The following is a 14947-nucleotide window of genomic DNA, read 5'->3' as shown; positions in this document are numbered from 1 at the left end:
CTCCATCATGCATTTTTCTGTTTTTTATTTATAAAAGTAGAAGATAACAGGCATAATGTAATAATTATTCCTCTCCCTAATATGCCTTGCTGCCAGATTATTTTAACTGGTGAAATAAACGAAAATGTTCCAATTGACTATATATAGAATACAACTAAACAGTTTTTTTTAAATTAGTTTTGTTTTACCTCCATAACTACTCTGAACACCACTACTCCAAATTTCACTGTGTCACATACCAGTCTCACGCTCCCCTCTGAAAGGGTGGGGGACGGGACGGCCGTGAACCCTAAAACCACAGAACAATGAGAGAATAGAGGACAGATTTCCATAACACTGTCCATTGCTCTGGTTTTGAACTGCTCAAACTGACCTGGTGAGAAAAGCTTCTCTCACAACAGCACATGGAGAACACATTCCTGTCAGTGGGTTCAACAGGCAAAGGGAAGGGCTGTTGCACTGAAAAAGAAAGGAAACTTGAGGAATATAAATACATGACAAGACAGAACTGTTGGCAGATCTGCTGGGTATCCCACATGCCACCTTTGTACCAACCTAAAAAGTGACAACTCCTATAATTAGTAGCCAACGTGAGGTGACATTTTAAATAGGTAATGGGGGTTAGGCTTTTTTTTTTTTAAATGTCACAATGGTGTATGGTTCTGCCTAGACCCATTTTGTAGGCTTAAAGGGTCTTAATTGGAAGGGCCAAAAGAGCCTTGCTGTGGCTGCCAGAGACTAGGAAAGTCAGTCAGTGTGCCTGGAAGCCGGTGATTGTGTCTGAGTGCTTTCATGGTGGCTGCGTAGATTAAAAAAAAGAGTAGGGGTGTGTTTTTTAAGTGTGTGTATGCTTGTGTACGAGCATTCGTGGAATGTGTCTTCTGTGACAGAAGCACCAACACGACAAAGGGGAGAGTGGGCTAGCGCCAAGTGAGTGGATCAATGATGAGCTGGAGAGAGCGAAGCGCTGGATGCACATGGCTGAGCAAAATTAGATCATCTTTGAATCAGCTGAATGCAACCAACAAAAAGGTGATTTATTGGAGAAATCGTCCTTGAAAATATCCTGACTTTATGGCATTAAAATATTAGAATATCTGCTGAATACAACTGACCTTTTTTTGACTCTCCATTGCTCTTTGCCCCCGCCGTAGAATCATCGTCAATTAAGGGTGAAAGGAATATTGTCAGGGAACTATGATTTAAAACTCATTTGTAACATTTGTTTAAATTCAAGATAATTATGCTTGTTCAAGTATTCTACGCTTCTGTTAATAAGAGCATCACCTCTAAAAATGCTCTAAAATGTAATGTGCAAATTAGTTTGAAGAATTCATTAAGGATTAGTGCCTAGTGTACAAAGAATAAAACCTGCATGAGAAAATGAAACTGGGTGAGAAGAGTCATTGGGTTTATCAAGTGGGAACCTCAAAGCAAGAATTATTCTGCACAAAGCATCAAAACAATAAATACAAGCATGTTTTCTATAGAACACAGTACACCAAATTGCAGGTACACAGTAGATCAACGCTATGCCTTTTTACAAAAAAATCATACAACACATTTTATGAACCAATAAATATCAAGCACTCTCTCAAATGTGGAGATTCACCTTGGCAACACGGCAGAGAAAACAGCATTGGTCTTAATAAGAGTGTGAAAACAGAGGAGAGGAGGAAGGAGAAGAAGAGCGATCCAGTCTCTGGCTCCTGCCGTTGCCCCCGGATACGGATGGAGTGAAAGCAAGAACTGGGAGCTGGAAGGAGCTGCAGCTGCCTGGTTTCCATAGCAATGTGGATGCAGGACACGTGAAGAGAGCGGGAGAGACAGACTGAGTGAAACAGAAAGACTACAAGAGAAAGAAATGTAACAAGAAATTAAGAAGAGGCAGAAAGACACAACCAAGAGGGAGAGGGAGCAGAGCAAGAAAATATTGTAAAATGTATTCGATACAGGTGGTAGAAGAAGCAACAGAGGTGGTGAAAGGGGGAGAAAGATAGAAAGCGCAAAAAGAGCAAAAAGAGGAAGGACTTAAAGAGAAAGAGAGGGAGACATTGGAGGGATGTTAAGCTCAGACATGGATCCCCAAGACTTGCCACTGAAGACTGCCACCTTCAGGGGGACCTGGAACACACACACACACACACACACACACACACACACACACACACCACACACACACACACACACACACACACACACACACACACACACACACACACACACACACACACACACACACACACAGTAAAAGAGAAAGGTGTCAGTGTGTCAGCATACATGTGTAGATGTCATGCCCTGTGGCTTGTTGTCTGCATTACAATAGTCAGTAGTCCACTGAGTAAATATTTGTTTTATTGAAAAAGCAGTAAAGATGATTTCTGAGTCTTAAAATTAAAAAGTGTGGGTTGATGGGTAAAATATCTGCATAATATCATGCACTCTACTTAAGAAGTATGAGTTTCAACCACAACACGTGCAAGTAAAAGCAAAGACTTTGAATACTCCATGTGCCTATTTCTTGGACCATGTTGTTATTGTGTACACCTCCATTTGCCTGGGTCCCGTGGCAAAAAAACTATGTATGTATCCACGATTGAACAAAGGTTGGACACGACAACTGACACTATTATATCACTGGATGATTTTAATTTCAGGATCCATTTACTCACCTTAAGATGGACTCCTAGATGGTCAATGTGCTGAAGGGACTCCATGGTGCTCCTCACCAGATCTACACCAAAGTACATGCACAAACATGTAGAGTCACTGCATTGTAGGTAATGTAGGTGCAGGTTTTGACAAGGAAGAAGAATGTGTGTGAAAAAAATATGCTGCATCGATTTTGATCATTTAAAAAATAAAACTGGCCATCGTGAGTCGGACATTGTTTGATGCAATGCTAAATCTGTGGAGTTCTCTTTGAACTGTAACATTGTCACGAATTGTCATGAATTTACCAAAACAAGCCTTAGGGCCCTATCTTGCACTCAGCGCAATTGCCTTTGTACACTGACGCGACGCATGTATCATTCCTATTTTGTAACCGACGCACAGCGGACTTTTCCCTCCACAGACGCACGTCGGTAAATTAGGGAATGTATTTGCACTCCTGGGGGCGGTTCAGCGAAAAGAGGAGGCGTGTTCCGGCGCAAACGTTACGTGGTCCTATTTTGCAGTTTCAGAAAACAATTCCGCCACTGACCAGGAAAAACCTGGTCTAAAGTCAGTGGCGCTAGTCTAAAGTCAGTAGCGCGTTATTCAGATGCTATTTTAGGGACGAATGCTTGGCCATAATGTAGCGTGTGCACAACGCGCATACACTTCTCTCATCTACACGGACGCAGCAGTTCCCATTTTTGCAAACCATACATAATTACAAAGGAAAATATTACTGAAAATGCGCTTCAGGTGTTTGGATAGGTCAGGAGGCACTTTACAGTACAGTCCTCAAAAAGTCGCAGCATTCTTTGTGGCTTGTTGTGATTTACACATTTCCATGAATCATGGATGTGACATAAATGAGGAAATATTAGAGGACTTAAGGAGACGTAATGTTGAACTACGGTGGGATTGGACACTCCGGCGGAATCTGGTCCGGGAATAATGCGCGATGCGCTCCTGATGGAGCGGGTGGACGGAGATGGAGTGGGGGGGGAGGAGGAAGGGGCACAACAGGTGCAGGTGGTGCGTTTGGAGGCCCACGCTCCATGGCTGCAGCAATCCTCTTCAGACTTGAGGAGATGCGCCCGAGAGGCCGCAGCAATATCGCCACCCGGCCAAGACAGGCATTTATTACTTTGCCGCATCCCGGACAGCTCCCGCTGGCGTGTGCCAGGCAAATCCGCCGTCATAATAGGAATCCGCCATGGAACAAGCGCGCCTGCTCTTAAAGGGAATGAAAGATGACGCTCTGATTGGTTATTTTCACGTTACGCCCAAACCACACCTAGCTACTTCAGACCAACCCATTTAAGATTTGCGTCGGGCGCAAGACTCATTTATCCCGCCGTTATAATAGCAACAGCGCCAGAGATCCGCCCACAAAGCTACTTGCGTTTCAGATCGTTAAAATAGGGCCCTTAATGTCTAAAACACATTTCAAGCATTTATACTATTTACATACAGTATTCTTCACTCTACAAATACTTGGCGTCACAGGTCATGGGTATTTGATACAAGGGAAATATCTGATCACTGATATTGGAAGTTGAAAATTCACCTGCAAACTGTTCCACCTGGGAGTCCTCCACTTCGTACAGAAGCTCATCGTGGAGCTGTGCTATCAGCCTACAGTTACAAACACATTCAAAAATGTATAAACACACCAACTACTGATAGACTATAACTTCAATTTAGGGCTGTACCAAATGTCTTTTTTTTTTTTCATTCGAAACTTGGATTGAGCTTTTTGAATTGAGCTTTAAATATCTGTTGTCATATTTTAGGACGTCATCACCCAAAAAATAAAATAAAAAATAAAAATAACTCCTTGAACAAAATCCTCAATTTGAATGATGTGATTGATCAGATTAAATGAGTTAGTCTTTTTTTATTAAATCAACTTTCTTTAATGAATATTCTTTCTCAGTTTCGTCAACATAAATACATGTAGGCAGCAGGCTAATCAAATAAGGGTATAAAATAATGATGATCGCACCCTTAGCCTTATAGCAACATTATGCTATGACAGAAACAATGCTCTGGAGTTATTGGAAATGTTTGAGCACAGAAACAATCTTCATACAGCCTAATCTTTTGTGCTGAACTGAGCAGAAATACCAGTTATAATTAATAAACATGAAAAAAAAAAGAGCTGGTCAGCAATCGAATGTTGATTTAGAATTCCAATGTCAACATTATGAAAGAAGCTTTGAAGCCTCAAACTATTTGGTACAGGCCTACTTCAACTACTACTAATATTGCGGCATCTTCATCAACATGCCACCATGCGGGCTTCAAGTAAGTCCTCCCTGTACTTTGCATCCTGCTCACCCAACATACTCATTTAATTCTAGTATACTTTGGTAACAGCAGCAATCATCTGAGAGAACTCTATTGCTGAATGATGGGAGAGAGTGAAGGACATATTGTTACATTAGGTATGACATGGGAAAAATGGCTCATAATATGAGTGTCTTCAGTCACTAGCCCCATGTTGAATGGTTGTACCTGGCAGAGTGTGAGCTGGAAGAGGAGACCAGCTTGAAGATTCTGATCATGGCCATCTTACAGAGATCAGCAGCAGAACCTGCACACACATACACAAACAAATGGTGCTTTTCCATTACATGGTACCTGCTTGACTCGCCTCGACTCTACTCGCCTTTTTTGGTTTTCCATTACAAAAAAAGTACCTGGTACCCGCTAACAGATACTTTTTTTAGTACCACCTCAGTCGAGGTTCCAAGCGAGCTGAAGCGAGCCGAAAAGGTGACGTGAAAACCTGCAGGCTGCTGACTGGTCGGAAAGAATCGTCACTGATCACTGCATTGCTAGCGAGAGATGGCATTTTTAAATAGTTTAGCCAGCGGTGTTTTTTTGCTGACGGAGGCTCCACGCAGAGCTTTCTCCGTAGCATACAAGTGGCCTGATGTTTATACTTGTGCGCTGGTGTGTGCATGTGTGATGTGTGTGTGTGGGGAGCTGGTGAGCGAGGGAGAAGTGAGAGAGTGATGGCGATTAGCTCCGCAGCGAGTAGCGACTCTAGAGTCATATATATGTGAGGGAAACAAAGTGACTCCCCTGTTCTTTCTGACCACGGTGGGAAATCTGGAGCAGTAAACGTTAACTATCTCTTTGATATCATGTTGTTTACGGAGACGGAGAACCAGGAAATGAGTCGGGGAAAAGCCATTAAAGCAACGCTACTAAGCCACGCCCACGGCAGTCGCTATGACCACCAGCCACGCTGAGGTGGTACTAAAATCTGCAATGGAAAACGGACGCACAGCGCGTCGAGGCGAGTAGAGTCGAAGCGAGTTGAGCAGGTACCATGTAATGGAAAAGTGCCAAAAGTCCCACACAGTTGCAAAGGGGTACTCAAGAGGATGAATAGATTTAGCCAGCAAAAGGCCTGTAGGCCAGGCAGTGGTTAGAAAGCTAAACTGAAGAAGCTGACTAAGGATTAAATGAGCTGTAAGGTAAGATATTAAAGGTATTAAATAGTGTTATAGTGATTTACTTTCCCCACAAACAGCTAGTTTCAAACAACTGCCACTTCCTGATCATTAGAAGTAAAACAATAAGATTACAGACAAGCCTACGCTATCACACAGACATGTCTGTCATCCTACCTTGGACCACAAAGTTGACTGCCTGCCTCTCAGCCTGCATGCGGATGCCCCAATCGGGGGCGTTGATGTTAGGGAGGGTGCGTCGACGACCCATGATGGAGAGCACATACCCTAAACAAAAGCAAAAACACAATACATTTAATAATTAACAGTTATAATTCTGAAGAATGTATGCGAGGTGCGATCATGCCTTCAGTCTAGTTTGAGCAAATCTGTCTTTGAGGGCTGAGAGATAGATTTATTTTGTTTTTACTGAATATTTGAAGGCAAACGGTTTACATTTTGCTGACATATAAAACTGTATATTTTATTATATTTATTTTACTATTCATAACACTTATTTTGTTGCAATTGTATGTTCTTGAAATTAATAATTAATTCATTATAATTAATTAATAAAATATAGTTAAAAATATAATTATTGCAGATATACCCTGAAATATTGTGATACTGTTTTAGGGCCATGTCGCTAATCCCTAATGCAAGGAATAAAAGACTTAATATTGTGTGCAAATAATAAGAATAAAAATATAATGTGACCTTCAGTTACCTATCCATCTCCCTCTCCCCCATGTTGAATTGTCATGTTTATTAAATGAGAAACAGAGTTATACTGAAATGATATTTGTGAACTTGCTTGTGTAGATGTTGCATCTTGCTGAATTATTGTTATACATATAAAGCATGTCTTGTATAATATAATGCAAAATATTAACATTATTATTATATAACATAGAATCTGGTATAACTGTTATATCTTTTTTTTTTTTTAAGACATTCTTCTGATATTTGCTTGTCTAAACAGACAGAAACAGACAGGTATAAAACTGGTGTAGTTCCACCTTTTAAAACATACAAGGGGAAGATGCTCATCCAAAGTCTTTATTAAGTTTTGGCCTATAACTCATCAGTCTGTGGATGAAAACACTCTACCATTTCTGAACTCCTTTCAGGCAAGTGACTCATGCATAATGACACGCTGAGCAGAACTAAAGCTACAGATTTGAAGAGAACAGTTTCATGAAAAGTAATTTGTTGAAAAAGCATTATAGATGATTATGGTAACAGTGGGTTTACAATGACACATGCACGCACACACACACACACACACACACACACACACACACACACACACACACACACACACACACACACATGATTCAAATACAAAAGCAAAGAGAAACACATTCACATTCCCAGTACAGTCACACAAACACACATTAGAAGGCAACACAAGAATGTGCAGTGACGTGATGCACACATTATACCCAAACACACACATCATGAAATGCAGGTATGCAACACACACACACACACACACACACACACACACACACACACACACACACACACACACACACACACACACACACACACACACACACACACACACACACACACACACACACACACACACACACACACACAAACTGGACCAGTACATTCCACCAGCTGGACAATAGAGCAGGCTTTACAGCTAAATCCCTCTAGTATCCCTTACTATGAGGAAAGCCAACCAGGGTATGGAACCTGAATGACCCTCTTCCCAGAAGACACACATACAATCACGGACACAAGCATAAATGTGTAGGAAATGAGCGCACAACAGACAGTAACAAACACAAAAACCTTCTACTCCCTGTGAATTAACCCATGACACATGCGTGTGACCTTTTCACCAGGAATGTGACCTTTGCTCTGGGGCCCAAGGACAGGGATGTGAGGTCTACTTTGTGACACACAAATGTTGTTTCCAACCATGGACAGTTATGTGAATCACACTGGAATGTGTGTGTTTTTCATACCCAATCGGCAGCTTTTTAAGTCAGCGACACAGTGCTGTTCAAGTTCAGGCTGTTAGTGTGGAGAAAGCAGAAGTACGTTTAGTACATTTATAAACTTTTGGTGGTATTGTACTGATGATATAGTTTCATTGTTTATCAAAATTCTGTTAAGCAAGTTATAATTAAAAACTAACAAAATTAGTTATTAAAGGCACTGACAACCTATTCTCAATCAGCTTTTTTACTGAGTGATCTGGCCTTATACAGCCAAGTTAGTCTTGCACTTCCATGCACCATTTGGGATTTAGCAATATTTAAATCAAAATCAAAATGTATATCTAAGTGTTAAACACACTTAAGAATGTTAATGTTTTTCATTACCTTTTAAGTTGTTATGGTGAACTTGTTAGTGTTAATAAAAGTTGCTTATTTACACATCCAGCTGTTACAGAGCAACATTATCATTGATTTGGAGCTTAATATTCACTATCTTTTAGCTCTGTTTTTGGTCACTACCAACTCCTGAGGGAAATATCTGACTCTTTAGCTGCTAAATGCTCTAATATGGTCACCAGCTAATCGCTACTTTTGTCGGTATGCTGTTTGGTGCTGAGCAGGTAGTGCACAGTGGGGTTTTAGAGCTTTTTAGCTGAAAACAGCTGTCTGCTGTGACCGGAAATGGCGCTATGAGAGCAGTGAGGGAGAACGAAAACAGTAAAGTTGCGACCAGACAGCTAAAAGATGAGCAGAAACTCACTATAAAGCTCCGTAACGCTAATGGGAGCTGAAGATTCAGGTGATAATTCTTTGTATGTTCATTGCTACGAGTGATCCCTTTTACATTGTCATTTGATACATTATCATTATAAAACATATTATTTACAGCCACTTAATTTCTTAAAATTTGAAACCAAGGGGCTTAAAGGTCTATGTTTGGTCTGATGCAAAGGACAACAGCAGAACACAGTTCATTACACTGAACATCAATTTGGTTAGTTTTTATGTAGTTTTGTATACATGAGCCATATTGTAATATATATAGACATTGAAAAAACATTTTTATTGTTACTGTCAAATTAATTTTTGTGAAATTGCCTAGTATACTGGAAAGTAAGACTGGTAAGAAAATGTAATTTCTTTTGTATATCTCAGCACCCATAATGACAAATTAGTAATATTCACTGGCAAATATATGTCTTAATTATAATATCATTTCAGAGAACAAAAGTTGACTTTTCTCATCATCAGTGTGTGTGGTGTTTGAACTGAAGCTGCCCACATAGCTCAGTGTTGCTGCCATTTGTGCGGACCATTATCCATGACAGAGCATAAAAGGCTGAAGCAACAGCTAAACTGCAAATCCCTTCATTATTAATGACAAGCCTTTGCCAGCTCCACTGTGTGCAAGAATCTGCAGTTGAAATATCTGCATGAGTATGGGCATGAACAATTTGACTGTGCATCAGAGCTAGGATGTGTTTATGAGTGAGTGTTTGCACAGCAGGGTCTATGCAGATCTAGGCTTCCCTGTGTCTGCTGTGGCCTTCAGAAGACTTGGCTGGTTTTTTGTCTTTATATCTCAGGCAGTCTTTATTTGATATAAAAAACAACAGGACAGGCTTACCCAGTGTGATGGCTTTATCTCATTTTAATATCAAGGACAGCGAGCATGGACCATTCAGAAAAGCGCAGTCATGGTAGATATGGCTATAAAGTAATTAATTGTAGTGTATATAATAAAAAGAAACTATCAAAATATTCCTATTTTAGTCCTCATCTTTGGCTCATTTCTTCTGGGTTATTACTTTTATGTTATTCTTCCCCCATTACATCCAAAGCCTTTTTACTCTCTTCTCCTCTCTCTGCTATTACACCCACATTGTGATACTGACCTCACATTCATGTTGCCCTGTCCAATACATTTTCAACAAATATGACAGTAGCTGAACCTGCACTGTTCACCTCATCTCTGCTCAGCCTGCCAGCATCCAAAAGTTCTGAACAAAATATTGCTGTATCAGATACCAATCAACTATAAACTCAGGGATGTGCAGAGTGGACGAGGAGCCCAGACATGAATTAATCTCTGCTGCCTGAGTCACAGCACAGCTAAAACAGCCATCTAGTGTGATACCTTATATCCCCTAAGCCAGCACAGGTTACAGAGGACTATTTTATCGATCAGCTACTGTAAATTTCTTCTGTGAAATGAGGGAAGAGACAAATGGAAAAGAGATATGAAAACAGTGATTGGATGAGGAGGAGTAAAAGGAAGAGAGACAGATAGGCAGGACCATGGAAAAAAAGAGAGGAGACACAGAAAAGAAACAAAGTGAAAGAGTGAGATAAACAGACTGAAGGACAGCAAGACAAAGTGTGGGGCGAGTGGGGAAAATAAATTCCGGCACTGTCTCCGATGGGACGATAACGATGGTGATGAGCTGAATTAAAGCCGACTGTGTGGCGCAACATCACATACACGGTGATCTGTACACAGCATTTTGGAAGAATGAGTCCATTAGGCTTCAATTAGGAAACGGAGAAAAGGGAAAGCAATGAGCGGGGAGTGTCACCGGTGATATGTTGCTGTGGGGTGATGGATGATCACCTTTCTGTGTGGGGTCAGTGTTTGTGACAAAGGTATACGCCATCTCAGCTGACAATGTTTACTACAAAACAAGGTTAATTTATACAGTAAGTGTTATCAAAGATAAAATGAATAATGATCCAGTTTTGAATGCAAAAAAAGCCTGAGCGTAAGTGGCATTTGTTAGTACTGATACAATTGGCTCTTTCTCACAGAGACTACTATTTGATTGGGGTGTAACTGGCTTATAATTTAACTGTTGACTTTTTACATGCTTTTACTAGACAGGGAAAAGCTGACACAGCACACATAAGATAAAGTTAAGATGGGATTGGATACCAAACCTGAGGCTGAGGTTTTAACCCAAACATAGGCCTCAGTGTTAAAGGTTGGAGGATCTGTTTTGCCGCAGACTGACCTCATCCCTCCGCCTGTCGACACTGGGCTCATGTACTGTCTGCAATGAGGTCTCAGGTGTGCAGTGTTGGCAGTTCAGTCCGAATATAAATTTAGTGTCCCTTCTGAACCATCAGCCCCTTGTCAGCCCACCCACCATCCACCTCGTCCCCCTTACGCATTGACCCACGGCAGTTTGTCTCATTCCTGCCAATGCAAGCACATCTTCTTCTTCCTCAGCCAAACACACACAAATCCAAAGAGAGTGTGGGTGTATGTGTGAACACCTAAGAAATTCAAACTATATAGTGTATGTCAAAAGTGCAGGCCCTAACCTACACACACACACACACACACACACACACACACACACACACACACACACACACACACACACACACACACACACACACACACACACACACACACACACACACACACACTCTTTTGTTATGTTTGTGGGGACATGTTGCTGACTTCTCCGGTTTGTAATCCTTAACATTAACCCCTAGTTTCCCTTACCTTAGCTTTGATTCTGACCCTAACCTTTAATCCTATACATAAACATTTTGCTATTGAATTTCTCCAATGACTCAACATAACCTTGAGGCAATGCTTTAGGCTATATGGGATACACAATGGGAATTTGAATGTACACAGACCTTGTTTGTGGCACTGCTGGATGGTCCTCTGGATGAAGGCATGGACTTCTTTGTAGGTCTGCAGGAAGCTGTCCTGGAATCGGCTGGCCTGCTCAGCGCTCACCCCAAGGATCCCCGACAGACGCTCACGACCTGCAGAGAACAGCATTTGGCTAACTAGTATTTAACTATGCAAGCTTACATCAGGGAGAGAAGTTACAAGGGAGACATTGATGTCATGCAGATATAACATAAATAGTAGCCTATGATTAAGTATAATTATTAGCCATGATAATTCATTGTGTCCTAGATTACAACTTCCTCATTGATTTATTATCTTCCACACACAAATAAGTGTTAGTAGAGTTAGCTAAAAAGTTGGCAATATCTGAAGTATGCTAAAGGAATAGTGTTGCATTTTGGGAAATACACTTATTTGCTTTATTGCAGATGGTTAGACTGTAGGAAGTTACTGTACCTGGCATATAACCCCCAATAACACTGCAATGTGTCGTTTTTACACTTGAGTATTTGTACGATAGAGCTTAGATCGGGCCCAAAAAATCAAGCCCGACCCAGCCCGAGCCCGTGCACGTTGTGTCCGAGCCCGGCCCGGCCCGGCCCGACACATTAACTGGAATTATGAGCCCGAGCCCGATTTCAACCCGACACTTTTTTAATCCGTGGGCCGTCATAACTGACGTTCTCAACTACAATTCAGAGTTGTTTGAACTGCAGAAATCTGTTTAAAATTATCTTAATGAATAATGCAACAAGAGCGAAGCATGTAAACTGTACTGTTTGTTTATTCAGAATGGAACGGATCGCAAATGGATCTGAATGAAGAAACGTAAAAAAAAAACTCAACGTAGGCTATTTCTCTGGGAGGGCTTGCCTCGCCCTCAGGGGCAGCCTATGCTTGGAGAAGTAACAAAAGAGGACGTTGAAGGCTGAGTATCATCTTTTCTGCCATGGCGAGCCTGCTTCATGTGTCTGTTCATCATCCACTTCTCCGTTTTATTTGCTGTCATAGGCGAACAGCGGCCGCACTTAATGTACTCAACAAAGCCGACACATATGTTGTCACTTCCCACAACTTGTTTAAAATGGTTCTATACCTCCGACTTTCCTCCAAACTTGCTCAAAGGTAATTCTCCTTTTTCTTTTTTTCTTTACATCCTCAAGCTCCTGTTCCGCTTAAGATCCCAATACAGCCCGCAGCGGTGTATGTGGGCGAGAAATTCCATGATTACAAGATGCTTAACTGCTGCATTTTGTAACTGTAGTCCAACTTGTGTAACTTTTTGGACACATTTGTTACTTTGGCCTAAATATAGCCTATATAGATACAAGTTCTGATTATGGCATAGCTTTCTCCCCACCCAATTAGGCTAAAGTAATGATTAAAAAAAACCCACAAATGCTTGATCAAGGGCCCGGCCCGGCCCGAGGATAGTGGCGGAAAATAACGGCCCGGCCGGGCTCGGGCTCGGGCAGAGAATCTAAACTCTATTGTACGGATCAAACAAATAAGATATAACGTGTTAATTAGTGACTAGCTGTACCCTCGTTTCCAGTCTTTGTGCTAAGCTATGCTAGCCGGCTGCAGTTTTATATTTATCATACAGATATGAGAATGGCATCAATCTTCTCATTTAATTCCCGATAGGAAAATCAATTAAGCATGTTTCCCAAAATGTCAAACTATACCTTTAATATCTATTTTCTGTGATGATCTGCATTGCGAATGACCTAACTGCTAAAGACCTTGAGCCGACAAATGAACAACCAGTGAATTTAAATCGAGCAAAACTACCTTTATCATGACTGATTGAAGAGTGTGAAAAGAGATAGGAGAGGCCAGGAGAAGAGAAGAAAGTTGAAAGGGGGCGAGTGAACAGAGGACAGACTGGACCAGAAGATAAAAGAAATGAAGAGAAAAAGTAGAGCCAAATGAAGGGTGAAAGATTGAAGAAGACAATATAAAAGGAGGGTGGGGCAGAATCAGGGCAAGAGATGTGTTTGTGTGTGTGTGTGTGTGTGTGTTGAGTGAAGATAGACGTGCTTTCCCAGGAAGTGTTAAAGGTGTATAGTTTGTAACAAGAGTAAAGGAGCGGGCTACAAGGTGACGAACAGATCGATAGAGGCGTGTAGAGGATGAGCTAAAGAGTGACACTGTTACTGTGTGTGTGTGTGTGTGTGTGTGTTTGTGGTTTGGAGCTCTAAGGGGTGTGTGCTAATGTGTGGTTGGTGATGAATAATGTTACGCCAAATAGCTGAGAGCTGGTAGGAAGGTTAGCAGGGGGGACAGGGAGTATTTTTTGCAGTATCATAAGCCAGTGTGAAAAATCATCCGAGAAAACACATACTAATAAAATATCTATGAGAATGCTGCAAATAAATCAAATCAATTTAATGTTTTAATAATCAATATAAAAACACTTAAAATAAAGTTTTAGTCAGAATAATAGGTTGACTTCTAATTCTTAGTTCCTAAAAGTTGACTTGGACAAGATTACCCTTAAAGCGTAACTCTTGACAAAATACAACCTAGGGTCTTTTTGTGAACGTACCCGAGTCAAACTTTCGTTTAAAAGCACATTTAGGACGGAAACGCATCTTTTAAGATTTACCGTATTCTAACCCATTCAAAAGGCCCTTTGACCGAAAAACGAGAATACGGTAAATCTTAAAAGTGGCGCTTCCGTCCTAAATATGCTTTTAAACTAAAGTTTGACTCGGGTACATTCACAAAAAGACCCTAGGTTGCATTTTGGCGAGAGTTACGCTTTAAGTACTGTATTCAAGTGTTTTTGCTGGCAAAATGGCACCCCAATGAATATTTGATAGATATAAGATGGATATGTTTTTTGTATTAAGAATAAGGATAAAATAAAAAAAGCCTTGGAGCAGATGAAGACATCTGAATTAATTTGAGTTGGCATGTATGTCTGTGTGGCAGGTACACAGTTGCGGGAATATGTCCCTTTGAAAAAAATAAAAAAGTAACCAGTTAACCTCTATCATTTCCATTTCCTTCTCTTTATTTTCCCACTGCAGATTATACCTCTGTCTCACCACCTACTTTATTAGTTGACCCATTTGAATATATATATATATACTGTATGTCTGTATGTCTGTGTGTGTTTGTGTGTGTGTTCATGACTCCATAGCATTGCTCTGCCCCTCCCCCCTTATTTGATTATTGTCTTGCGAACAAAGCTTCCTTTTAGTATTTGGTAT

The 14947-nt window shown here is 40.8% G+C and overlaps 1 protein-coding gene and 1 long non-coding RNA gene across 2 annotated transcripts in view; both read right to left on the bottom strand.

Moving 5' to 3' along the window:
* Positions 1-260: 260 nt before the first annotated feature.
* Positions 261-1164, bottom strand: LOC120573211. Its single transcript, XR_005641662.1, has 3 exons — positions 1116-1164; positions 374-459; positions 261-289 (listed from the first exon to the last, which is right to left on the bottom strand). It is a non-coding gene; the product is annotated as an uncharacterized LOC120573211 (long non-coding RNA).
* Positions 1165-1394: 230 nt separating this feature from the next.
* The window catches only part of poln (polymerase (DNA directed) nu), a 50898-nt gene continuing 37345 nt past the window's right edge, over positions 1395-14947 (bottom strand). Inside the window, exons 18-23 of the mRNA XM_039822761.1 lie at positions 11726-11857; positions 6297-6407; positions 5173-5251; positions 4223-4290; positions 2673-2734; positions 1395-2124 (exon numbers count right to left, since the gene is read on the bottom strand). Coding sequence (XP_039678695.1) covers positions 2032-2124; positions 2673-2734; positions 4223-4290; positions 5173-5251; positions 6297-6407; positions 11726-11857 — 545 coding nt within the window. The 3' untranslated portion in view covers positions 1395-2031. The remainder of the gene's footprint in view (positions 2125-2672; positions 2735-4222; positions 4291-5172; positions 5252-6296; positions 6408-11725; positions 11858-14947) is intronic.

The sequence above is a fragment of the Perca fluviatilis genome, chromosome 14 (assembly GCF_010015445.1).
Source record: "Perca fluviatilis chromosome 14, GENO_Pfluv_1.0, whole genome shotgun sequence".
Classification (NCBI taxonomy): Eukaryota; Metazoa; Chordata; class Actinopteri; order Perciformes; family Percidae; genus Perca; species Perca fluviatilis.
Note: the sequence above shows the minus strand (reverse complement) of the source record. Positions and strands in the feature narration are given on the sequence as shown.